Genomic DNA, 26,354 nt, shown 5'->3' with positions numbered 1-26,354 from the left:
GTTCTCTCCATGTGGCCTCCCCTGGGCTGACTTCGTTACCCATCATATGGGGGGCTCCTCCGGGGCATACACCAGAAGCTGCCAGGCCTCCTTCAGGCCACAAGTGACACCACGTCCCTTCTGCCACATTCTGCTGGTGAAGCAAGACCCAGAGCCAGTCCCAATTCCAGGTGGGGACTACACGAGCGAGAATACCAGGACACGTGCATCAGAGGCCACGGTGGCCACTGACCACATCCCAAGGTCTGGACCCCGGGGCAGCCTGTGCTCCTCCCTGAGCCCAACAGCTTCATCCAAAAGTGCAGGGATTGGGGCCCTGCCTCCGAGGACCATATACTGTGGATTCTGGCAAGGTCTCACTTCTGCCCAGTGCTCAGGACAGTCTCCCTAACATCTGTCTTCAGCAGTCCACCTGGCCTTGGCCTTCTGGGGCAGCAGGGAGCCGCCCTTTTTGTCACTGCCCAGTGGCTCATCTGGTAGATCCGCTAGGCGGCTGTGTCCCTGTCGCAGTCCAGCTGGAGGATTCAAACACCTACTCTCTTCAGTCCTCCTGGGGCTGCTGTCTGGCTGCTGCCACCTCAGGCTCCCACTGCCCAAGTCCACATCCACCCAGGGACCCGAGTCCCCAGAATCTGCTGACCAGGGGCCTACAAAATGTCCAAGGGTGGGACCGGGGTACAGGGGCAGGGAGGGGCTCTGAGGGATTATTTCCCTGCATCTGGAAGGAACCCAGGTATCCATAGTGTCCTTGACATCATCACATGTGGTCTGGTCCTGGGTCATCACCCAGGAGCCCATGGTGGGACGAGCTCAGCCCTAGCCCGAGCAGGGTTGCCGGGACTGGAAGTCAGCCACACGGGGGGCATTGAGATGAACCCAGGTCCTCCCCTCCTGTCCCTACTGGGCTGAGTTCTAGTGATGTAGAGCAGAGGGTCTCAACCAGAGTGATTCTGTCTCCCCCAGGGGACACTGGACACTGGAGACACTTGGTTGACACATTGGGAGGAGAGTCCTATGGGAATCCAGTGGGTGGAGGCTGCTAGACATCCTACGATGCAGGGATGGCTGCTGCGACAAAAATCCGGCCCCAGCGTCAAGAGAGCTGATGCTGACACACGTTGGGACAGAGGAGTCCAAGCTGAGGTGCCTGGAGTCCAGCCCAGCAGGGAGAAGGGCTGTGCCCATCCTGCCCGGAGGGACAGGATGGCCGGGGGGCCCCACAGAGCAGTGAACCCCACCAAGGCCTGGGTGAGCGGCAGCGTGGGGTTCAGGCCAGCAGCTCTGCCCAGGTTGGGAACTTGCTCTCTTCCTGGCACGCTCCCTACACACGGCCTGCTTGCGTTCGTCCTCTGCTGCCTCGGCCAGAATCCCACGCCTCGCGTTTAGGTCTGTCGAGACCTTGCCCATCCGAGAAACCTTCTGGGAGTTTCATCCAGAAGAAGGCGTTCGCTCCTCAACCAAGGGTGGGAGCACCTTGGGTCCTCCCTGGCATCAACCCAGAACTTTGCTCTCAGTGCAGCTGGCAGCTTCTCTGAGAGACTCTGTGCATTGACCTCCCCACAGACCGACCCGGGGACAAGAAGGTTCAGGCCTTGGCTTTTATTAAAATTAGACCTGTGGGCTTCCCAGCCTCTTGGGAGCCCAGGTCTCCGATCAGCCTGGCCTCCCAGGTACAGGTGGCTGACCTGAGTTGGAGCAGGCTGCAAGGGCTTCTATTTTTTTTTCTGTTCCTCTCACGGGACCTCCTCCTCCCTCCTCCCCCCCCCCCCCCCCCCCCCCCCCGCCTTGAGTTTTCCTGAGGCCCAGGCTCTGGTGCTGGGCAGCTGCTGGGGTGTCTCTGTGGGGTGACTCCTGGTGGGGGCTGAGCCCTTCCTCTCTGGACCTGCCTCCCTCTCCTGAGCCATCCTTTCCTCTCCCGTCCCGGGCTGGGACAGCCAGTCCTGCCATCAGATCCCTATGGTCTCTCCAGAGCCCCAGAGCGGGTTCTCTTGCACAAGGGACATGTGGACTCCTCTGAGGCCCCCCAGGACCTCTTCGGCCTGAGCCCCAAGCCTTCTGGCGGAGCAGGCTGGGAGGGGGCACCCTTGGCCGGGTCCACGCTGGAACTGGAAGCTGAAGAAAGTGGACGGAGAGGAATCACTCGGAGGGACTGAAGGGAGGTTGCTAGCCCATCCTATGACCACCGCACACCCCACCCCGAACCTGGCATTCTTCAGAATAGGAAAGGAGGAGCAGTTCTCCATAAAGAGAGCCCTAAGGAAGGGAGGAGAAAGAAGGAAATGGATGGTTCAAGCCAGAAGGACCCTTGTCTAACTCAGCCCCCTCATTTTACAAATGGGCAAACTGAAGCTGGGGGTGGGGTGGTGGGGATGAAGTCCAAGGTCCCTCATTGAAGGCAAAGCTGGGATAGGAACCCAGGAACCTCGGGAGTGAAGAAGGGCCCATCTGGGTCCATCTGAGTCCCCAACAAACCCTTCTCTGGGTCTTAACCTCCTGTCCCCAGCCCTGCCTCACCTGGATTTTCCAGGCTGTCCCCGGGCACTTGAGTTTCCAGAAGAACTGAGCGGTGGCTGTCCCCTGGGCCCAAAGTCCCGTGTGGCAGGTCTAGCGGCCAGGCCATACCCTCGGGTGGTGGGAGGCAGCCCCTGGCCATGAGCTGGCCCAGCCAGTGGCTCTCACCCTGGCCGGCGGGCTGCATGTGGCTCGGCAGGTAGAGACCCAGGCCCCGGAGGTGGCGCAGCCGGAAGTTCTTGGGCTTGCTTCCCTGGGCACCGGGGCACTGCTGCTGGGCCCCCAGGCCCCCCTCGTAGATGTTGGGTGGCGTGTCGGGGTGGCTGGGATGTCCTCGGGCCCAGCTCACTGCATCTGCAGAGGGAAGAGCAGGAGGGTGGTGGCTCGCAGGCCGCGGCAGCCGCGAGGGGAGAACACAGTCCCGTGCTTTAAGGCCAGCTCGCGTAATGGGCACCACCCGCGGCTTGCCGAGCCTCGGCCTGCCTGTCCGCCAAACAGGCTCAGTCCCCTGCCTCCCGCCAACCCTCACCCAACATGTTACTCCTCTTCCCTTTCCCATCCGACAGGGAGGTCTGAGAAGCCCGAGACCGTGGCACAAAGATTTTTTTCAGGATTTTCAAGCCCTTTCTACCACCCATTTTTGCCCCCCTAGCCTAGAAAGAGCATTCCGGTGTCAGTATAGAAATTGCACAGTGGGTCCAGGCCCACTGTGGGATCACACAGCCTAGACCATTGGCCGTTCCCCTCTCCCAAGCATGCATGTCCCTGAGGCCGCTCCGGTGGCTTTGGGCCCAGGTGGGGACCGGAGGGCATCTCTCCTCCTGCCACTCCTCCCTGCAGCCCGGCACCTTCTCTTATGCGCAGCTCAGAGAACGCACAGACCAAGGCTTCCATGGAGGGCCAGCGTGGTGGGGGAGGAGCTGCTGGGCCTCCTGTGCAGCAGGGCTCGGCTCTCCCCTGCCTGGGTCTGCACGTCTCCCGTGGCAACCGGCTCTGTGATGTCAAACGGAACACTCCCAGCCTTCCTGGACCCCCAAGTTTGGGAGAGTATGATGCCCCGGGGTAGGGGAAGGGTGGGTGGAGGGCAAGGGAAGGGAGTGGAATCCTAGAGGAGGTCCCTGATCTTCTGGTTTGGGACAGGCCACACAAAACAGACTCAGGTCTTGAAGGTCGGAGAGTCACTCCCTCAGTGACCTCTTGGGGTGTCAGTTTGCTCATCCGTGGGTGGGAAATGAGGCTCTAAGGGCACAGACTTGGTGAGATCTGAGCGAGTGCTTTGAGCCTGCTGAGAAGGTGGTTTGGGGTGGCTGCGCAAGTCACTTAATTTTTCTAACCGTCCATTGCCCTGTAAGTTGATGATGGGGTATCATGTGGGTCGTACCAAGTGTAAGGACGGATGTGGAGGAACTGGGGCTCTGTGCACTGCTGGGGGGCATGTAAAGTGATATGACTGCTTTGGGAGACAGTTTCTTCAAAAGTTAAACTTCTCATACGCAGATACCTGTTCTCATATAGGGAAAACATGAAGTCACATGTAAAAACAAAACCTATTTGGATAAAACCGTTAGAGATAAAAAGTTCAGCTCATTAGTTGCAGGACACAAGATCAACACACAAAAATTAATTGTATTTTTACATAGTAGCAAATAAAAAGAATAAAACAGGAATAAATTTAACCAAGGAGGTGGAAGACATACTGAAAACTACAAAGTGCTAGAAAAAAGGGAAACATACACACACACACGTGTGTGTGTGTGTGTGTGTGTGTGTGTGTGTGTGTATCCTTGTTCATGGACTGAAGGTTTAACCTGGTTGAGACAGCAACACTCTCCAAAAAAGAAAAAGTTTGAAGATTCCTTACCGCTGTTTGCAACACTTACTATAATCCTACAGTAACCCAGAGTGTGGAACTGGCATAAGGATAGACGTCCTAACCAATAGAATAGAAAAGAGACTCCAGAAATAAACCTATGCATCTCTGGTCAATTGATTTTCAACAAGGGTGCCAAGATTATTCAATAGGAGAAAAATAGTCTCTTCAACAATGGTGCTGGGACAACTGGACGGCCAGATGGCAAAGAATGGAGTTGGACCCCTACCTCACATCATTTACAAACATTACCTCAAAATACAATGAAGACCTACCTGTAGGAGCTAAAACTGTAAACCTATTTAAAGAAAACACAGGGGTAAACTTCACGACCCTGGATTTGGCAGTGGTTTCTTAGATATAATAACAAAAGCACAAGCAACAAAAGAAAAAATAAATTGGACCTCGTCAAAATTGAAAATTTGTGTGCTACAAAAGACACTATCAAGAAGTGAAAAGACTACAGAATGGGATACCCTTATAAATTATATATCTGATAAGCACAGTATCCAGAATCTATAAAGAACTCTTAAAAACTCAACAAAAACTTAATCTGAAAAAGGATGAAGAACTTGAACAGACATTTTTCCCGAAGAAGATACTCAAATGGTTAGTAAGCACATGAAAAGATGTTGAACATCATTAGTCATTAGGGAATTACAAATTTAAATGATCGTGAGATACTACTTTATACCCATGAGGATGGCTATAAGAAAAAAAAATGACAATATTAATGAAAATGTTGGAGAAGTTAGAACCTTCTTACACTGCTGGTGGGGATGTAAAATGGTGCAACCACTGTGGGAAAACAGTTTAGCAGTTCCTCTACAAGTTAAACATAGAATTGCGATACAACCCAGTAATTCCGCTCCTAGGTATATACCCCAAAGAATTGACAATAGGTTATTTCTTTATTTCGAGAGTGGGGGAGGGGCAGAGAGAGAAGGAGAGAGAGAATCCCAAGCAGGTTCTTACAAATCGTGAGATCATGACCTGAGCTGAAATCGAATCGGACACTTAACTAACTGGGCCACTCGGGCACTCTAGTTTTGCTTTTTTAAAACTTTTTTGATTTTAGTCATGCTTACTGAGATACAATTTTAGATATGGTAAAACTGACCTTTTTTTGTGCATAGTTCTGTAAGTTTTTATAAACACCTACTGTCATATAGTTAGCACCACGATCAAGATATAGAACAGTTCATGGGGCGCCTGGGTGGCTCAGTCGGTTAAGTGGCTGACTTTGGCTCAGGTCATGATCTCGTGGTCCGTGAGTTTGAGTCCCGCATCAGGCTCTGTGCTGACCGCTCAGAGCCTGGAGCCTGTTTCAGATTCTGTGTCTCCCTCTCTCTGACCCTCCCCCATTCATGCTCTGTCTCTCTCGGTCTTAAAAATAAATAAACGTTAAAAATTTTTCAAAAAAAAAGATATAGAACAGTTCCATCACCCTCCAAATATTCTTTTGCACCTACCTTCTCCTGGCAACTATTGATTTGTCTTCTTATCCAGACTGTCACGTAAACGGAATCATACACTACGTAGTCTTTTGAGTCCGGCTTCTTCCAGTTAGCATAAGGCATTGGAGCTTCAGCATTGTCCTCCTATATATATCAGCAGTTTCTTTTTTTACAGCTGAGTGGTAATCCATTATATGGATGTATCACAATTTATCCATTCATAAATTGAGGGATGTCCGTTTGAATGCTTTCAAGTTTTGGGATCAATGTTTGTGTACAGGTTTTTGTGTGAACCTAAGTTTTTGTTTCTCTTGGGCAAACACTTAGGAGAAGGATTCCTCAGCCATATGTTTTGTTTTTTGTTTTTTGTTTTTAATATTTATCTTTGAGACAGAGCATGAGCAGGGGAGGGGCAGAGAGAGGGAGACACAGAACTGGAAGCCGGCTCCAGGCTCTGCGCTGTCAGCACAGAGTCCATCGCGGGGCTCAAACTCACAGACCGTGAGATCACGACCTGAGCCAAAGTTGGCGGCCTAACCGACTGAGCCACCCAGGCGCCCCAGCCCTATGTTAAATATATATTTAACTTTATAAAAAATTACCGGTTTTGCAAAGTGGCTGCACTGTTTTAGATTCTCACCAATAATATACAAAAGTTCAAGTTGCCCCACATTCTTTGAAAGCGTCGCACTGTCAGGGTTTTTGAACTCCTCAACCACGTGTCATGACCTGAGCCTAAATCGGAGGCTCAACAGACTGAGCCACCCAGGCGCCCCCTTTTTGTCTGCTTTCTAACTGATTTGCTTTCTTACTGATTTTGAGAGTTCATTATGTATTCTGGATACAAATCTTCCTGTCACGTGTGTTTCGTGGATATTTTTTTCTAGACTGTGGGCTATCTTTTCATTTTCTTAAAAGTGTCTTGAAGAGCAGTTTTAAATTTTGCTGCAGTCCAATGTATTTTTTTCTAAACTTTTTTTTTTTTTTAAGGGCTCATACTTCTGGTGTATCTAAGAGATCTTGCTCAACACAGTCACAACACGTTTCCCCTAAGTTTTCTTCTAGAAAACTATAGATTTTAAGCTTTACGTTTAGGGAAAAACAAAACTCTCCACGAAAGCGCGACCAGGTGTGTGGGCTCTATTTCGGGACTCTCTTTAAGGTCCGAGCCTTTGTGCGTCGGTTCCTTGCCCACACCAACAGGGAGGAGGGTGGCCAGAGTGGCACTACCTCCTCTTGGCCCGCCCTTCCGGACTCGGCACACTTCATTCACGCCCCCAGCCCCTCTCGGTCGCCTGCCTCCCACCTTGGCAGCCAGGCAGGGAGGACTCCCACGGGATCTCCCAGCGGCCAGGCCACGTGTCACGCGCATCCCTCACCTAGCAGCCCCACACTCCCTCCACGGGCTCACGCCCACACCCACGCCCCAAGAGCCACGGTTGCCAGGACAATCCCCGACCTGCAAGGACCGGGGCCGATTTCCGGCCTGTTGTGAAGCCCGAGCCGGCTGCGCAGGCGCGGTCGCGGCAGAGCCGCCTGTCGCCGCCTGGTGGTCAGCCTGGGTTTTCGCTCAGCTGCATCCCGGGCCTCGCCCCTTCACGCTGTTGCCGCTTCTCTGGGCCTTCGGTCGCCGGTGAAGCCAGCAAGTTTACCCATGGCAGAGAGAAATGTGCTGGGCACGGGACCCAGGAGGGAGACCCGGCTTCGTAACATTACCGTACATTCTGTCTAGGGGAGTTAAGGAAGAAATGTGAAGCAGTACGTAGAGCGCCTAGCACAGTGTCAGGCACGTAGTAGGTGATCAGAATGTGTCCGCCAGGGCCACATGTCTGTTTGCAACGTGTGTGAAGGGTACGCAAAGGCTGCACACTCGCAGCCCCTGGCCGCGACCGGAATCCCTCAGCGTCGCCAGACGCACCCTCTTGCTTGCGCATGCGCACGCGCGCGACCGGGCCCCTTCCGGCCCAGTCTTGTTTGGCCCCGGCCGCGCGCCGTTGAGGGCTGGGTGTGTTGCCATAGAAACCCGTGAGCGCTGAGGGCGAGCGACCCAGACTCCAGGCTGCTGGGGATCAGAGCGCCATGTCTTTCCGCGACCTCCGCAGTAAGGCATACCTGCCCGCTGTCACCTGCGGGTCCTCGGTCCGAGGCTTGCATGGCCAGAACCCCCCCTCGAGACTGTGCGGCTCAGGGGTGTCCCTGCCCGCTGCCGCCCCCCCCCTTCCAGGCTGGGCGCCCCAGCCTTGTCTCTGCGATGGCGGGGGGTTGTGTGTGTGCCCGCGGCCGCGTGTGGCTAGTGCGGCTGAGGAGCCGGGGTTAATTGTATCTAATTTCATAGGACTTGCATTGCCACACGGGGCTGCTCGCTGCCGTATTGGAAGACGATGAGACGTTTTTGAGTGGGGTTAGCTTAAGAGCTCAGAAAACCGAGGAGGGGACTGGTGATTGATAATAGTTGCAGCTGATATCGAATTTTTTACGATCTGCCAGGTAGTTCCTGTGCGTGTGCATCGTTTCATTTACTCCTCGGAGCTACTCTGTGCTCCCGTATTTAGAGAGGAGGAAACGGGCAGCCAGGTCAGGTAACTCGGTCAGAGGACACAGGCGGTGAGAGCTGGCGCTGGAGTTTGAATTCAGGTTGTCTAACTTCCAAAGCCTGCGTGCTTCCTAACAGAGCTGGTGAGGAGAAGGGAGCCCAGACGCCTTTGCAGGAAGGGTGGGGAAGTGGAATCCGGATAAGAGAATTCGTTACTAATTCTTTGGAGCACCTGTTACACACCAGGCGTTTCACATTCAATACGGTATTTTAGTCCTCGCTTTGGCAGTGAGGTAGGTAGTGTAATAGGGATGAAATACTTTGAGCCACAGAGAGGTAAAGTTGCTTGCTTTAGGTCACGCAGCTAGAACTGGGTGGAACCAACGATCCGGACTTGGCACTGTGTGAATCGAATTCTCTTGCCTTTTATGCACCGTCATTTTCTGAATCTGAAGCGGTTGAGCAGACTGGCTCCACCTGCGTGGGTGGAGCCGGTGATTGCCAACGTGGTGGTTCGGGGTGAGTCTTTACTGCCAGTTTTCCAACCGAATTGCTGGAAATGTCACCATTAGATTACTCCTTTCAGTTGTGACTGGAGGCATCGCGTTTTATTGACACCCCTGGTAGTACCATGGTGTGAATTACGACCTCTGGGATTTGCGGGGTCTGGGGGGACTGTGCGTTGTAGAGACCAGTTTCTGCCCCACCCCCCAGTTAGAGGCCGAGGCCAGCGTTCTGCTAGGGGACGCTCAATGGAGTTGTGTTGGGGGGGAAGATATAAGAAGGGAATTTCTGAACATTTTGCCCTTAACGAATGCCAAACGTGTGTGCAATTTATGGTAAGAGTCTCAAATTGTCCCCATTTTGCGGAATTAACCGAACCTGACAACTCAATAGGAGGACGGATTTAGGCAGTTCCTGGCTGTGTGGTGGGAAGACTGCCACATTATTTGCCCCCGCTCTGTTCACATTTCCCAGAAAACAGTGACAGAGGCCCTCTGTGCCTCTACTCTTTCCTTTGCTCGTACCTTCTCTTCTGTTGCCTGCTGACATCCAACCTAACCTCCGGTGCCCAGGAAGTTTATTTGTGAATGTCGCTGAGATATGTCGAACCTTCAGGAAGGGCGAGGACAGGCATTCTGTAGCCAGAAGCGCACCGAATATAGACCTTGGCGCGTAGTGGAAACGCAAAAAACGTTTGTTGTGTTCATTTGCTCATTCTGCTCAAAGCTTAGTGACCACCACCTCCGGTTTCGAAAAGTATTAGTAGTGTTGTTTCTTGTTCTGGTGTATATAAAAAAAAATCTAAGTATTGCTATATAGTTCCACCATTCTCTTTAAGATTTCTTTAAATATGCAATTAACCTTTAAAATTTGGGTTATATAGGACCTTAGTCCTACATGCTCACTAAACAAAGATAAGAAAGACAACTCCACATAACTCAGGTGAACTTCTCCCTGACCACCATCACCTCTAAACATAACCACTGTTCACATGTAATGTATTTTTCCCTTATGACCTTGTATAAAGCCAGGTGTAGCAGGATCCTCGGGCAGAGTCGTGACACTGAGGCTTTTCTTTCCGGGAAGCAACTTTGTTCTTGCCGGCACTGCTCAGTTGGGTTCGTACCCGAAGAACTGAGCCCCCAGTGCCTCGCGGTGTAGTTTTTTAAATCTATTTTTTACTTCTTTGTCTCCCATATATGGTAAGACACAAACACGTAGTCTGAACTAGGGGTCTCCTGTTACAAGGTCGTGACGGATGTTGTCACATACGTGTGGTACGTGCATAGCCCGGTTGCCTTGAGTTTTTTTTTTTTTTTTTTTTTTTTCTCTCCTTAGGGAGGGAACCCTGCCCCACAAGTAATTCTTATTTTGAATAGTACAGAGAAAGATATCCAAGAGAAATGACCTATCAAAGACAGATTCACAGCTGGTCCCTAAACTCTGTTACAATGTAAAGCTTTTACTTTGCCCTCCCGTTGAACTTCAATGTTTTTCAGGAAGCAGAGGAGGTATTTCAACTTTCATCTCCTTTTTACTTCCCCTCTTAGAGAGTTGATAAATAGTCCCCCAAACTGTCAATATGTTGGGAATAACCAGGGAAAGCAAGGGAAATGTCGAAGTTAGTAAGTGGTTGGTCTTTGATGGGGAACTGACTGTATTGTTTTACCTTTGGACAGATTTCACAGAGATGATGAGAGCCTTGGGATACCCTCGACATATCTCTATGGAAAATTTCCGCACGCCAAATTTTGGACTTGTGTCTGAAGTGCTTCTTTGGCTGGTGAAACGGTTAGAACTTTTATTGAGGTCTAAGAATGAATACCATATTCCATAGCTACCAAGAATAGGATACCGTTGTGAAGCAAAAGGAAGAATTCAGTAAATTAAAAAAAATTTTTTTTAACATTTATTTATGTTGGAGAGAGAAAGAGAGGGAGAGAGATGGACAGACAGAATACAAAGCAGGCTCCAGGCTCTGAGTTGTCTGCACAGAGCCCGACGCGGGGCTCGAACCCATAAACTGTGAGATCATGACCTGAGCCAAAGTTGGACACTTAACCAACTGAGCCACCCGGGCACCCCAAGAACTCAATAAATTGTGAGTTTGACAGACTCCTTTGTAACCTGTTAAAAATCAGTGGAGTATCGGGGCGCCTGGGTGGCTCAGTCATTTAAGCGTCTGACTTCAGCTCAGGTCATGATCTCATGGTTTGTGGGTTCAGGCCCCACATAGGGCTCTGTGCTGAGACCTCAGAGCCTGGAACCTGCTTCCAATTCTGTGTCTACCTCTCTCTACCCCTCCCCTGCTCGTTGTCTGTCTCTCAAAAATAAATAAATGTTAAAAAAAAAAAAAATCAGTGGAGTACCAAGAACACTGTGGTAGAAGGGAATATACCAGGCAGTGGTAAAAGGAGATTTCTTAGTCGGAAGCATGCACTGCGCTCAGGTCCAAGCGCCTCTTCATGCTCTCACTTCCACAGGGAGTGATGGTCTCCCCACATACTCTGATGAGTACTGGAGTAGAAATTACCAAGATTTAAATTTCATTCTGTGTGAGAAATCTACCACGATTCAGGGTTGGCAGACTTTTCTAAGGGGATTGTGACTATTTTAGCTGTCACAGGCTACATAAGATCTTTGTTGCAAATTCTTACACGTGTTTTGTTTGTGATAATCCTTGAAAAGCATAAAAACCCTTCTTAGCATGCAGGCTGCCTAGAAAGAAGACTGCTGACTTCTGACCCCTGGCGGGTCGTCAGTGGCACCTGTAACTCCCCGCTTCCCAACCTCACGCGTTAGCCCTGTGTCAAGGGCTGTCGGCTAGAGTACTAGTTCTGATTATGTTAATTACACTTTCAGGTCTGAGACAGATTTAAGTTTGTATGCTGAGCCCCAGACTTGATTTTTGGAATCCCATAAATCTGTTCTTTGGTGAGGACTCACTCCCTTGAGTGTTTAGCATTTTATGCTGCTTTTGAGGTCTCTCTTAACCTTGCCCCCTTAGCTGGGGACTCCAAGAGCTAATTGTCACAGATCCCCTCAGCTGCCTGCTTTCTCTTGTGTTAACTTTCCACTTCATTAACTTGTGTCTTTTCTTTCTGTGAAAGGTATGAACCTCACACTGACATCCCTTCAGATGTGGAGACTGAACAAGACCGAGTTTTCTTCATTAAGGCAATTGCCCAGTTCATGGTTAGTTCCCAGCTTTGTGACAGTGATAACACTAACCCCACTGGAGAGGAGTCCTCGTTAGGGCCGCTTGCGGGTTTCTGACCGCCTCCCGTTAGCAGGTTTCCGGTAGCCGTTTCACCAGCACAGAGTTTTGGGGTTCTGTTTTTAATTCATTGTTTGTTAAGAATTCTATTTCGTTAGTTTTGAATGGGTAATAGATGTCGTGGTTCAACATTTTTTAAAAACGTGAAACAGTAGAATGGCTTTTTATCCTGCCTGCCCGTTGACCCAGTTCCGTCCCCAGTCGCGTCTTCCAGAGTTTCTTTATGCATAGGTAAGCAAATACAATATACGTTCTTTGCCCTTCCTTTACACACATGGTGTTTGGGATCTTGCTTTCTTAATGGTACATTTTGGAGAACTTTCCAAATACAAATACAGCTTCCTCATTCTTTCTTATAGCTGAGTAGTAGTGCTTTTTTGGGTATACCATGATTTATGTGGTTTATATACAGATAGGCATTCAGACGTTTGTAACTTTGGCTCTCTGAAACAGCGCTGTCGTGAATAACCTGTACATAGCATTTTCTTCATGACTGCGTCTCTAGCATGAGTCCTTAGGATTGGAATTGTTGGGGCGAAGATAACGTGCATTGGTAATTGTCTTGTCCCAAAGTGTCCCAAATTGTCCCAAATTGCTCTCCATCCAGATGGCGTCCGTTTACACACCCGCTTGCAGTGCTTGGGCCGCTTGAAAGTTTGGCCCTTAGTACAGTCAGGTTACTGAAGAGAGATTTTCAAATTACCTACATAGGATTTGATTTAGATTTTTCGTGCAAAGGGCCTTCAACTGTTACCCTTCTTTTGTCTGAAAATAGGCCACCAAGGCACATATAAAACTCAATACCAAGAAGCTTTATCAGGCAGATGGGTATGCAGTGAAAGAACTTCTCAAGATCACCTCTGTCCTTTATAACGCCATGAAGACCAAAGGGCTGGAGGGCTCGAAGATAGGAGAAGAGGACGTCAGCAAATTCAAGTTTGATCTCGGCTCAAAGGTGAGGACCATGAAAGGCTCCTGGTGAGGGACGGGATATTTATTTCTTAGAGTCTGAAATGGACCCTGTCAGATACTCCCGGCACCACTTCTTTCCTTACGCCTTAACTGAGAGCAGTTTTTCAGTTTTGCCCTCGTCGGCACTTGGATGCAAACAGAAGCCGCGGTAAATTAACCCAGCTCCTTATCGAGAGCCCGCTCTATGCCAGGCACAGTTCAGGCGCAGGGGATGCGGGCATGAACATCGAGGACGGAAGCCCGCTCTTCCTGTGGCTCAGTTAGGGGCGTCAGACTAAACCACACAGCAGAAGGAATGTCAGGTCACAGGTGGCCGATGTGTGGGGAACTGTAAAGCAGGGCAGGGGCGGGGAGGGCCGGGGCAGGTGTCTTCAGTAGGGAGATGGGAGAGGTGCCATCTTCAGCAGGAGGACGGGAAGGGATTTGAAATTCTGTGTTAAGAGCATCACTCTGGCCGCTGGGGTGAGTGAGATCAGACTGAGGGGGGAGGTGAGGTTGGAGGTGGGCCTGTTACAAAGCAAGAGATGACAGTGACTTTGAACCAAGCGGGTGACGTCAGGAGCTCAGCTGAGGTAGGAGGGAGCTGAGTTGCCAGGCATTGGAGTCTTGGTTCAAGCAGCAAGTCAGAAGTGGAAGTTAAGTCCTGAGTCACTTACTGTCATGGTTTGGGCAAGGGGCTAAAAGCAGAGGAAGTGTACCCCCCCCCCCGCCCCCACCCCGACGCCATTCCTTTTTCTCCCAGGAGAGGGCGCACCAGTCGTGGGTTGTGTCCTGAGGGAGCGCTGAACAAAAGGCTCCAGCACTTTTCACCCTGAGGTGGGGGAGGACCAGGAGTGGCAGAGTGGTGGGTGCTGGGTCTTTGGGGAGAGTGTCCTCGGGTTTTCTCCCCAGGTCCCTAACAGGGAAGCCTGGGAGGCACCAGAGAGGACCTCAGCCCGAGCCCGAGCCCGCGGATGGGAGACCTGGGAGGGGAGGCCCTGGGGCTAGGAAGGCGGATATTTTGTAGGAACCAGTGTGTCAGGGGGCCGGAGTCCTTGACTGCCACTCCCTTCAGAGCCTGCAGCGAGGAGTCTCTTCTGGTGCTCGGTGGGCGCAGCTCTCCCCGTGGGGCCCGCCAGGGAAAACCTTGGCGGTTGCCCGTGGTCAGGCCAGAGAAACCACACCTAGGTTTTTAACCAGGAGTGAGACGCCTCCGTGGAAAGAAGTGACCGGAAGTTAGAACCTTCTTTGAACGTAGATCTTGGGGGCTTGGATGTGAGTTGAGAGAAAACAGACAGTGCAAGGAAGATCCTACAGCCACGCTGTCCGGTAGAATTGTCTGTGATGACGGATGGGTTCTTTATCCGCACCGCACGGTACGGCAGCCACTAGCCACGCGTAGCTAGCACAGCCGGGTGGGTTCTAAATTTTTTAATTTACTTCTTTATTCATTTTTTTCTTTTCTAAATTTTATTCAATTTTAAACATTTTAACATTGAAAATGGCCACATGTGGCAAGTCCGTGCGGTATCAGACATCCTAGCTCTAAAGTCTTTGGTCTGAGCACCGGAACCGACCGACTGCTGGTTTCCCAAACAGAGGGGAGCATGGAGGGAGCGGGCTTGGTGGGAAAGGTGGGGCGTTTGGTCTGGCACACGTTCAGTGTGAGGTGTCGGGCCTCAGGTCATAGATGGCGTTAGGGCCAGAACTCAGGAGGGAGTGTGACTAGAAAGACTTCGGGGGACCAGACTCTGATGTACTCCAGGCCCGGAAGCGGGGGAGGTGAGACTCCCGCGGAGAAAACCAGATCTTTGCTGCCGTGAGGCGGGTGCAGCTGGGGCTGGAGGAAGCAGAAGCGGGAAGAGAGTCCTCAGCTGTGAATGAAGAGGGAGCCTTGTTGCTGGTGGTCTGGGAATAAGAGGGGGCGACATGTAATTGCAAGAGAGCAAGAGGGAGCAGAGCAAGGCAACATTGGGGCTCTTTGGAAAACGTCGCAGATGCAAGGAAGAGGGGGTGACCTGTGAACCCTAAGAAAGAAGCCTGTGCTCAGACCACGGGCCGTATCTTCACGGCAGCAGCTGCCACCCTTGAGGGAGCCGGGCGCTGCTGCAGGGCTGTGGGCGCCTTACGTCACGTGGGCCTTGGCCCTGTGCGGCCCGTCCAGAGGCGGGGGCTCGGGGGGTGGGAGCGATGAACGCGGGGCACCGGGGTTCTGCGGTAGGACGTGTGCCTCTCCGGTTGTCCCTCCTGTGGTCACCCTGCTACCTTCGGGGTCCCCTGTTGGGACCGAGTCGGAATAGGAAGCATGTCCCTTTCACCCTCCTGCTACACTTCCTGGTTGAGGAATACATTTGACTTGGCATTTGGATTTTCGGAGCACCCCACGTGTCCTGGGAGTGCGCCTCCGCAGGGTGTAACGTGTCCCGTGCAAAACATGTTCAGTAGTCAGGTATCCTGATGGGAGGCAGGAGTCGATGTTAACAAATAATCAAATAATAAACAAACAGAATAATCGATGGTTATTCTGAATGTCTGTTAAAAACCTGTCACCGAGGTTTCCGTTTTTGATATTTTTCCTTCCAGATTGCAGACTTGAAAGCAGCCAGGCAGCTTGCTTCTGAGATCACATCCAGAGGGGCCTCTCTGTATGACCTGCTGGGCAAGGAGGTGGAGCTGAGGGTAAGCAGTATTCGGATGCTTGAATACTTCCTCAACGAAGCATTTTTCAGCGTTTCCTTTCCAGTTCTGCTTTTCCCGGTCCTTCTGATTCCATTAAACCATACCTGACTGGGGCTCCTGGGTGGCTCAGTCGGTTGAGTGTCCGACTTTGGCTCGGGTCATGATCTCGCGGTTCATTAGTTTGAGCCCCGCGTCAGGCTGTGTGCTGACAGCTCAGAGCCTGGAGCCTGCTTCGGATTCTGTGTCTCCCTCTCTCTCTGCCCCACCCTTGCTTGCGCTCTCTCTCTCTGTCTCTCAAAAATGAGTAAACGTTAAGTGTGTATATATACATATATATCTATACACACACACACACACACACACACACACACACACACACACACACACACACACACACACACACATATACGTACGTATAAATGTACCTGCTTAAATGAGATCCCGTGCTGGGAAGTAATACACAGCGTTAGCTGCCATTCTTGCTTCTAGGGCCACTGGTCTGTTTTTAATAGCTGTGGCTTCTAGTTCACAAATAGCAATTATGTAGCATGTTGCTGGAACTTTCCTCCTAGTGCCATAGCAGACTTTGCTGATCATGGTGCTTTATCCTGGGGAACTCAGCATTCTTGTCTACATAGTGCTCTTCTGAGCCCGTGGTTCCCAAACCTTGCATCCCGGTAGAATCACGTGTGCGTGGATACCAGCTTCTGTTCTGGTATCAGAATGGACACCAGCTTCTGTTCTGATGTCATTGGTTTGGAGTATGACGTAGGCATTGGAGGTTAGAAGTCTCCGGATGATTCTGACGTGCAGCGGGTTTGGGGAGCCCATGACCCAGGCAGTCCCAACCACTCAGCTGAAGTGGATGTTAGGGTTAAAATTCATTTGCAATGCTTGTTTCAGCCAGCGCCCATCAAGGAGAATGCTTCATCCACTACATGTAAGGAGCTGTTTAAGAGCGTGCTTCCTAAAACCCTTCCAGAGCTCCTATAGTCCTTTTAAATCACCTGATGTCCACGTTGTCCCCCAAACCAGTGAGTCAGAATGTCTGGGGCTAAGAGCCAGGCATCCAGCTTTTAAAGATCTCCGGGTGATTCCAATGTGCGGCAGAGTTTGGGAGCCGCTGGTTGAAGAAGAAATGGATGCTGTTTAACTCTTACATGTAAAGATGTATGTCATTGGAAGCACACGTGCTCACATCTCACGTTTTTAAGTTCAATGCAGTTAATTCATCTCGTTCTGGTCTGGTATGTCAGCCGTGGCCTCTCACTTCCTGGTCTGTGTTCTGGCATCACTGATGAAGTATGATAGTGTTTTTTCTCTTTTCATTTCTGCGCCAGGAGTGGTCTGGAAGCAGGGGACTTGGGTACCAGCTCACCATCCCTGCTCTCGATACGGTAACCTGGTGGTGGCCGCCCGGTGAAGGGCAGTTGGCAGAACACAATGGCCGCTCCCGTCTAATAGCTCATTCAGTTAACAAGGCAGCTCTAGGCTTTCTGGGTTCTTTGTTTTCTATTTTTTATTTATTTTATTTTATTTATTTACTTTTTAATTTTTAACATCTACCCTTCAGAGAATGAGAGAGACAGAGACAGCGTGAGTGGGGGAGGGGCAGAGAGAGCGGGAGACACAGGATCCGAAGCGGGCTCCAGGCTCTGAGCCATCAGCACAGAGCCCGATGCGGGGCTCGAACTCACAGACCGTGAGATCGTGACCCGAGCCGAAGTCAGATAGATGCTTAACCGACCGAGCCCCTCAGGTGCCTGTGTTTTCTCTTTATAGTGCAGGAGGGCACGTGTGTCTACACATGATTCTAAGAGACCTAGAGACGAGAGCTGGTCATTTCTAATTGCCACAGAGCTGTGGCTTCATTGTGAGACTTGAACCGGGATTCCACTGGGGACTCTTTCAGCACCATCCTCTAATGAATTGAAATAATCAGTGGCCAGACTGTTGCCATGGGAGCCATGAATATGGAACTTCTCAAATTCTGTATACAGTCGTGGTCTGAGGAGGATCCCCTGTCCAGTATTTGTTTTTCATGTACTCACCGAGGACTAGTATCAGTCATGGGCAAGGCACCATGCTCTGTGTCCTTGAATAGGTCATGGTCCCTGCCGTCTGTAGTTTTCCACAGTGGGGGAGATGAGAGGCGCTGTGGGATGAAGGAAGCCCAAGACAGTTTGGGAACGTGCTGCAGAAACCTCAGAACTGCATCCACGTTAAAATCCCACGGCTCAGAGAAGTTCCCGGTACTGGTATGATAGGCACAGATGCCTCCCGTGATTGGTTAGTGGTTCATGCTAGGGGGCAGGACCAAGGTGACTCCTCTCGTTGGCTGCAGATGTCGGTGACAGGCAACTTAGAGGGAATTAATCACAGGAAGGATCCTAGAGGCTGGCAGGGGGTTCAGACGGCAGGTTGAGCTGCACTTGTTTGGGGTTCCCATGAATGAATATAGATAAAGAAGCAAACTTGGGAGTAAAGATGATAGAGGTGGGCTCAGTTTTGTCTGTGGCGTCGTGGGGACGTGGGGCCTGTAACTGAGGAAGGCCCAGGGAGCTGGAGGGAGGCCAGGTTGGCATTAGGGTTAGAGGAACGTTTGGAGGAATTGCTAGAAGAAGGGGTTTTGCATCAGAGGTCCACAGTGTAATGGGACTTTAGAGCGCTAGTCCATAAGCTGTATCTACATCTAGGAATTGGTTTTGAGAATTCCTCTTCTGAAAAGGAACTTCATTTCATTGTTTCTCACAGGAACTGAGAACAGAAGCAATTGCCAGACCGCTAGAAATAAATGAGACTGAAAAAGTGATGAGAATTGCAATAAAAGACATTCTGGTAAGCTTGTTTGCTTTTATTTAAAGTTTTTGTGCCTGGGACTTGAAAATAATTGATTTAGTCCCTGCCTTCTGAAGACAGGGCAACCCTAGTCCTGTTGACAGAGAAGGGATATGAAAGTGGGGAAGTGAAAAATGCAGAGGACATTCTAGGATACGTAGGTTGCTTACTTTTATTATTTTCCCCCTTGTTATAAATATGAAAAATTTCTCCTTCAAAATTTGTCAGTTTTAATAATTTCATAATTCACTTAAATTCTTCAATACTTTTCATAAGTAATGCTCTCTTTTATGGACTCTTCACACTTTATTTCATCATTTAATTCATCACAGTTGGGCATTTAAATGATTTTTAGATTTTCCTTTTTTTTTTTTTTTTTTGGTATGGAAACCCAGGCATGGAGATTTTTAAATGGCGCCGTAACGAATAGAATGGCCGCCACCGCCACCGTTAACTACTCACCCGCCGTCAATTATGTGCTCATCTCATCTCAGGCATTCATTTGGAGGGTAGTAGTGAGGGAGACTCTCGACTCCGATGGCTTTGGGTTTGAATCCCGCTTTGTGATCTTAGGCAAGTTGCTTAACCTCCTTGTGTTTCACTCTCCTCGTCTGTAAAACAGGGAGAAAGGCAGTGTCTGCCACACGGGGTCCTTCTGTGTATTCGTTGTAACCGTGTGTCAGACACAGTCTGGCCCATAGTAGGTATTCCTGTGTTATCAGTGATTCGTTTTATTCAGGACACACAGGCAGGGGAGGCTTATGTAAAGCAGGAGTAGCATAAAACAAGAATTTGCTGAGAGCTGTCAATTCTAAGATTGATAGGTTTTTATAATATCCTTGTCCTAAAACAGTAATACTCCCTGAACCCAGCACCAGGGTGCAGCCTCAGCAGGTAAGAAGGGCAGAACAGCCGAGATGGGAGGTTGAGTGCATATAGACAGATGGATAAGTAGGTAACTATATTAAAGGTGATGAATGCCTAGGTTCTCACTCTTGGAAAAGAGAGTTAGTGGAGGAGAAGGAGAAGAAAATGAGAATGAACCCTGAAGTTGGAGCTATTGGTTAAATGCGTGGTTTTCACTGGCTAGTTAGGTAGGTAGCCAGCTCCCTGCGTGTATGTCTGTGCACGTAAGTTTATGTCATATTTATATACGTACACATGCACACCCACGTCCACATTCCTATCTTTCTTACCTCTGAGCACACTTGGCACCCACATCTAGGCTTCTAAATGCCATTCTCCACTGAAAGGAACCAGGCTCTTGAGGAGAAATGTCAGAGTCCAGAGCTGGGACAGGAAGGTACAAGATCCTTTTGTGCCAGCAAGGAAAGAAGTGCCCAAAGAATGAAAGGGATCTATCGGAGGGACACAGGAGCAGCTCGAGTGGGCTTCCCTGGTTAAACTAGGGACGGTTTAAGCTTCAGAATAAATTATAGTAATGGCTTATAGAGCATTGAATGAAATGGGAGACCATGAGTTCTCACTGATATAAAAAATATTGAAAGCTGATGAAGAGAAAGTATCTCACATAGTTTCAAAGTAGCTCCCCACAGGGGCTCCTGGCTGGTTCAGTCAGAAGAGGGAGTGATTCTTCATCTTGGGATTGTGAGTTCAAGCTCCACACTGGGTGTAGAGGTTACTTAAAAAAGAAAAAAAAAAGGCTCCCCACAAAAGTACTTACTAATTACAGAGGACAAAAGAGTAACTTCCCATGAGAATCCTGGCAGACGCCCCCTTAATCCAGTGGTCAAAGTGAACATCACAGGTAATGGAACAAATCAGAATTCTGCACCCGGAAATATGCACCGGATACGGTCATATCTGTGCTTTCCTGCTGAAGTTGCATGTTCGGAAGCTGATCAGACAAAGGCACATTGAAGGGCATTCTTCGGTTACCTGGCTGGTACTCTTCACCAGCGGAAAGTATGCAAAAGTCCAGGAAAGCCCGAGGAGACGTGCTGACGGAATGCCAAGGGTGACTTTCGCCTGGTGTTAAGGACTTCATGGGGACAAGTGGGGAAACCTGAGAGGGTCTGAGGACTAGATGGTGGTAGTGCATCCGTGTCCATTTCATGAGCCAGTGATTGAGGAGGAGAGAACCCCATTCATGCAAAATACGGAGTCAAGTATTTAGCGGTGATGGGGCCTCAAGTCGGCAACCCTGTCCGACCTAGGCCAGGAGAAAATGCTTCGTGTTCTACTCCAGCTGTTGGTAAGTTGTGATGGTTTCTCAGTTGAAAAGTTAACTGCTTGTCCGTGTTCTGGCTGGATGGAGTTAACATGGCATGAATGTGCCTTTAGCACTAAGTATGTATTAGGAGTACAGTAGCCAAATGAGGGCCCGGTTCATTTCCTGGAGAACCCTCTATGCATGCTTGCATGCATGTATGTGTTACTTATTATTTCCTTTCTTTAATTGAAGTGTGGTTGGCACACAGTGCTACATTAGCTTCAGGTATGCGACATAGTTGGTGAACACCTTTTCAGGTGTCTGTTAAGTGTTGCAAAGTATCCATGATATTTGATAATTCTAAAAGCAAAACCAAAACAACAGCGTGGATACTTAAAAGGGGTTATTATTTATTTATAGGCCATTTATTTCAGGCTAGGGGAAATTGTATTTATCACACTGGTGTTTCTTATTTGAGGAGTGCATACCTTTAAAAAATGGTTTTGTTTTATTTTATTTTTTTAATGTTTATTTATTTTTGAGAGAGAGAGACAGCACGAGTGGGGGAGGAACAGAGAGAGAGGGAGACACAGAATCGGAAGCAGGCTCCAGGCTCTGAGCTCTCAGCACGGAGCCTGACGCGGGGCTCGAACTCACAAACCGTGAGATCATGACCTGAGCCGAAGCCGGACATGCAACCGACTGAGCCACAGGCGCCCCTAAAAAATTGTTTTTATTCTTTTTTTAAGTTTATTTATTTTTGAGAGACACTCACACAGAATGCAAGCGGGGGAGGGGCAGAGAGAGAGGGAGACACAGACTCCGAAGCAGGCTCCAGGCTCTGAGCTGTCAGCACAGAGCCCGACGTGGGGCTGGAACTCATGAACTGCGAGATCATGACCTCAGCTGAAGTTGGATGCTCGACCGTTGAGCCACCCAGGGGCCCCAAGTTGTTTTTATTCTTGAAGTCAGATAAATGCACTAGGCTTAATCTGACTTTGAGTCAGAGAAATAGTTGCCATCAACTTGAGTTTTTTGTTTAGAAACTCCCCTTGTCTTCTTGTGAGTGAGTTTAGATCTCTTTTGGGATTTTTAAAGCACTTGCAGCAAACGGATAGTGATAAGATTATTTTCATGAAAGCACCTTGGAAATGATGAGTGTACTTAGTAGAAAAAAATGAAACCATAAATAAACAATAGAGGTGGTTGCTTCCAAAGATATACAGTCTTTGACAGTCACGGGGTGTCCACGCTCCTTAGAGGGTTTCTTTGTGGACCCCACAGTGTGTCATAGACTTGCAGGTGAGCAGACACGAGGCCTTCGTGGGTGAGGACACGTGTGTGGGGTCCTGGTGGGCAGAAGCCCGCCTCGGGCGTCGGGGACGTGAGGCAGAGTTGGGACGTCAGAACTTGGGAGGCAGCCCCACGCTCCCGGACACCATTCCTGCTGCGGCCGATGGCAGCTCGGAGCCCAGGCCCGGCCCGGCCGGCTTCCCAGACCGGCGTGGGACAACAGGGAGGCCTGCGGTTTGTCCGTGATCTCTCTCTTTCCCTTCGCCTTCTTTCCCAGGCCCTGCTACCCCCGCTCCGGCCCGAAGGCCAGGTCCGCTGAGGGGGCCGCTTTCGCACTGCCTTCACGCGGTAGTTTCTCTGTTTTAGTCTGTAGTCGAGGTTTACTTGCCGGGGAGAGAAGAGGTGCCTTCTGTCTCGGTCCCAGCAGGCAGGATTAGGGCTGGGACCCCCTAAGGTTTCTTTCTGTCACCTTCTAAATAAAGCCATGCTTGCGTGTGCAACCATTTTGTGAGTCAGATGTTTGTAAGCAGGGGAGTAACCTGACCGGTGTAAACAGAGGCAGACTACCAACTCAGAGCAGTAGCCGGGTGACCATTCTAAACAAGTGAGCTGCGCAGGAGGCCTTGGGACCCTCTCCCCTCTGCCCAGGACGCTGTTTTTTCCGTCTTCATTTGTTTCCCTGGCAAGAAACCACCTGTTCTCGTGGAAAAAGGACGGTCATTTTTTTCTGGGCCTGTGTGACGTTCCCTCTGCAACGAGTTGGTTAACTGAGTGATGGCCAGGGGCGGGTTTGCCCTGTTCGCTGACTCTGCTTTCCCGTAGCCTGTGTCGCGGTGCCTGCCGAGTCGCGACGTCCCTCTCTGCCGAGAGTCGGGTTGGTGTTCCTTGTTGGCACCCGCCTCATTCACTTCCTGTTCACTCTAGGCACAGGTTCAGAAGACTAAAGACCTGCTCAATAACGTGGCCTCTGACGAAGCTAATTTAGAAGCCAAAATTGAGAAGAGGAAATTAGAACTGGAAAGAAATCGGAAGCGACTCCAGACTCTGCAGAGTGTCAGGTAGATACGAACACCTGAAGGATGAGTAGACTGTCGTCTTTGAAAGTTCCAGCAGCGTGAGCGAGCGGCACACGGGCAGCGGGGACGGCCTCCTGTGGGACTGTCTCGGCCTCCCGGTGTACGGGCGACGCTCACGGTAACGAGCGCTCTGTGCAGTTCGTGCTCCCCCTGCTTTCACTGTACCCGGAGCCTCCCCTCAGGCTTCTACAGCTTCTCGGAATGCAGGGCCGAGTGAGTGAGGCCACATGGTGAATGTTGTGCGAGGCTCGTCTCCTGAGACCTGGGCCTTGCCGTAAATGAGGGGGAAACAGAAGCACACTCCCCTTTCTCAGTGTGAGTAGATTTTAGACCTTTATCATTCTTCACCGGTAATTCGTCTTTCTCTTGGCTTTCCATCACCGAAAACCTCTTTTCCAGGGAATATGGATGATAATGGGGGCGCCAAATGCCTTCTAGGTCGTTGGAGCCTTCCAAGTGTGTTTCTCACGTTTTCTTGGAGCCTGCGGGCACTCTTTCTCTTTCTCTCTCTCTTTCGTTTTGTACCCTCCTTGGCTTGCTGTGTCTCTTTGTCATTTTCTCTCCCGCGCCACTACTTTCTCTCCCTTTCTGTTGTCCATTTTTCTCTCTTTGCTTCTTCCTCCGTGTAGCTCCTGCACCTGTTTGAATGTCTTGCCCTTTTGAGATACTGGTGACTGGGCCACAGTCTGGCTGCTGTCCTGAGACCTGAGGGAAGGCAGCGCCTGGGGTAACCCAGGGAGCACCGCAGGCTTCCTCCCAGCCATGGGCAAGACCACGTCCTTCCACCTTTGGAATGTGGCCCACCTGATATGTTTGTCTCGTTAAAACATTCTGCCTTTCAAGCATAAATTCATTTTTGTTAAGTTTCCTACCCTTTTTTTCCCCACATAGATTTTTAATTTTCTTAATTTTGTTTAATTTACATCCAAATTACTTAGCATATAGCGCAACAGTGACTTCAGGAGTAGATTCCTTAGTGCCCCTTCCCCATTTAGCCCATCCCCCCTCCCACACCCCCTCCAGTAACCCTCTGTTTGTTCTCCATATTTAAGTCTCTTATATTTTGTCCCCCTCCCTGTTTTTGTATTATTTTTGCTTTCCTTCCCTTATGTTCATCTGTTTTGTATCTTAATATCCTCATATGAGTGAAGTCGTATATTTTTCTTTCTGTGACTAATTTCGCTTAGCATAATACCCTCTAGTTCCATCCATATAGTTGCAAATGGCAAGATTTTATTTTTTTTAATTTTTTTTGCATTTATATATATATTTTTGAGAGAGACAGAGCACAAGTGGGGGAGGGGCAGAGAGAGGGGACACAGAATCCGAAGCAGGCTCCAGGCTGTGAGCTGTCAGCACAGAGCCCGATGTGGGACTCGAATTCACAGACCACAAGATCATGACCTGAGCCAAAGTCAGACGCTCAGCCGACTGAGCCACCCAGGCACCCCAAGATTTCATTCTTTTTGATTGCTGAGTAATACTCCAGTGTGTGTGTGTGTGTGTGTGTGTGTGTGTGTGTGTGTGTGTGTATACATACACACCACATCTTCCTTATCCATTCATCCATCAATGGACATTTGGGCTCTTTCCATACTTTGGCTATTGTCAACATTGCTGCCATAAACATTGGGGTGCATGTGCCCTTTCGAAACAGCACACCTGTATCCCTTGGATAAATACCTAGTAGTGCAATTGCTGGGTCATAGGGTGGTTCTATTTTTAATTTTTTGAGGAACCTCCATACTGCTTTCCAGAGTGGCTACACCAACTTGCATTCCCACCAACAATGCAAAAGAGATCCTCTTTCTCCACATCCTCGCCAACATCTGTTGTTGCCTGAGTTGTTAATGTTAATTCTGACAGGTGTGAGGTGGTATCTCACTGTGGTTTTGATTTATATTTCCCTGATGATAAGTGATGTTGAGCATTTTTTCATGTGTCAGTTGGCCATCTGGATGTCTTCTTTGGAGAAGTGTCTGTTCATGTCTTTTGCCCATTTCTTCACTGGATTATTTGTTTTTTGGGTGTTGAGTTTGATAAGTTCTTTATAGATTTTGCATATAACCCTTCATCTGATATAGCGTTTGCAAATATCTTCTCCCATTCTGTCGGTTGCCTTTTAGTTTTGCTGATTGTTTCCTTCACTGTGCAGAAGCTTTTTATTTTGATGAGGTCCCAGTAGTTTATTTTTGCTTTTGTTTCCCTTGCCTCTGGACACATGTTGAGTGAGAAGTTGCTACAGCCAAGGTCAAAGAGGTTTTTACCTGCTTTCTCCTCGAGGATTTTGGTGGCTTCCTGTCTTACATTTAGGTCTTTCATCCATTTTGAGGTTATTTTTGTGTAGGGTGTAAGAAAGTGGTCCAGGTTCATTCTTCTGTATGTCACTGTCCAGTTTTCCCAGCACCACTTGCTGAAGAGACTATTCCATTGGATATTCTTTCCTTCTTTGTCAAAGATTAGTTGGCCATATGTTTGTGGGTCCATTTCTGGGTTCTCTGTTCTGTTCCATTGATCTGAGTGTCTGTTTTTGTGCCAGTACCATACTGTCTTGATGATGACAGCTTTGTTACACAGTTTGAAGTCCGGGATTGTGTCCTGCTTTGGTTTTCTTTTTCAAGAAAGCTTTGGCTATTTGGGGTCTTTTCTGGTTCCATACATATTTTAGGATTTTTTGTTCTAGCTCTGTGAAGAATGCTGGTGGTATTTTGATAGGGATTGCATTGAATATGTAGATTGCTTTTGGATACTATTGACATTTTAACAATATTTGTTCTTCCTATCCAGGAGCATGGAATCTTTTTCCTTTTTTTGTGTGTGCCTTCTTCAATTTCTTTCATAAGCTTTGGATAGTTTTCAGTGTATAGATTTTTCACCTCTTTGGTTAGATTTCTCATATCCTTTTAATAGACAAGTTTGTTTTTGCTCTAGTCCCAAAGATAATCTCTTACTTTTTAATTTATGTTTTTGTTTTGTTTTGTTTTTTGAGAGAGAGTGTGAGCAGGTCAGGGGCAGAGAGAGAGGAGAGAACCAGAATCCAAAGCAGGCTCCACACTGCCAGCAAGGATCCTGATGCGGGGCTTGAACTCATGATCCACGAGATCATGACCTGAGCTGAAGTCGAAAGCTTAACTGACTGAGCTACCCAGGCACCCCTATCTGTATATTTTTAAAACAAGAGAGTTTTCCTTT

At 49.2% G+C, this 26,354-nt stretch overlaps 2 protein-coding genes across 11 annotated transcripts in view; one reads left to right on the top strand and one right to left on the bottom strand.

The window, feature by feature from the left end:
* Positions 1–1,763: 1,763 nt before the first annotated feature.
* Positions 1,764–16,522, bottom strand: CE3H16orf90 (chromosome E3 C16orf90 homolog). Of its 5 annotated transcripts, none has more exons than XM_023246289.2 (3): positions 16,208–16,522; positions 2,515–2,865; positions 1,764–2,112 (listed from the first exon to the last, which is right to left on the bottom strand). In XM_023246289.2, exons 2-3 carry the CDS (start codon positions 2,696–2,698, stop codon positions 1,955–1,957), a joined length of 342 nt encoding a protein of 113 aa, XP_023102057.1. In that variant the 5' UTR covers positions 2,699–2,865; positions 16,208–16,522; the 3' UTR covers positions 1,764–1,954. The 5 variants fall into 5 exon arrangements, with proteins under 5 accessions (XP_023102057.1, XP_023102056.1, XP_006942462.2 ...); XM_023246288.2 differs by lacking the exon at positions 16,208–16,522 and adding an exon at positions 5,854–6,213; XM_006942400.4 differs by lacking the exon at positions 16,208–16,522 and adding an exon at positions 3,390–4,170.
* Positions 7,401–26,354, top strand: part of CLUAP1 (clusterin associated protein 1) — a 35,436-nt gene continuing 16,482 nt past the window's right edge. Inside the window, exons 1-7 of one of the 6 annotated variants that reach the window (XM_045047581.1) lie at positions 7,401–7,624; positions 10,555–10,666; positions 11,986–12,070; positions 12,928–13,107; positions 15,687–15,782; positions 18,537–18,620; positions 23,011–23,144. In XM_045047581.1, the coding sequence (XP_044903516.1) occupies positions 10,566–10,666; positions 11,986–12,070; positions 12,928–13,107; positions 15,687–15,782; positions 18,537–18,620; positions 23,011–23,144 (680 nt within the window). In that variant the 5' untranslated portion in view covers positions 7,401–7,624; positions 10,555–10,565. Of the gene's footprint in view, positions 7,625–7,783; positions 7,940–7,999; positions 8,515–8,702; positions 8,891–10,554; positions 10,667–11,985; positions 12,071–12,927; positions 13,108–15,686; positions 15,783–18,536; positions 18,621–23,010; positions 23,145–26,354 lie in introns of those variants that run through there. The other 5 variants (XM_019821043.3, XM_003998915.6, XM_045047582.1 and 2 more) reach the window with 5 other exon arrangements.

This window comes from Felis catus, chromosome E3 (assembly GCF_018350175.1).
Source record: "Felis catus isolate Fca126 chromosome E3, F.catus_Fca126_mat1.0, whole genome shotgun sequence".
NCBI lineage: Eukaryota > Metazoa > Chordata > Mammalia > Carnivora > Felidae > Felis > Felis catus.
Note: the sequence above shows the minus strand (reverse complement) of the source record. Positions and strands in the feature narration are given on the sequence as shown.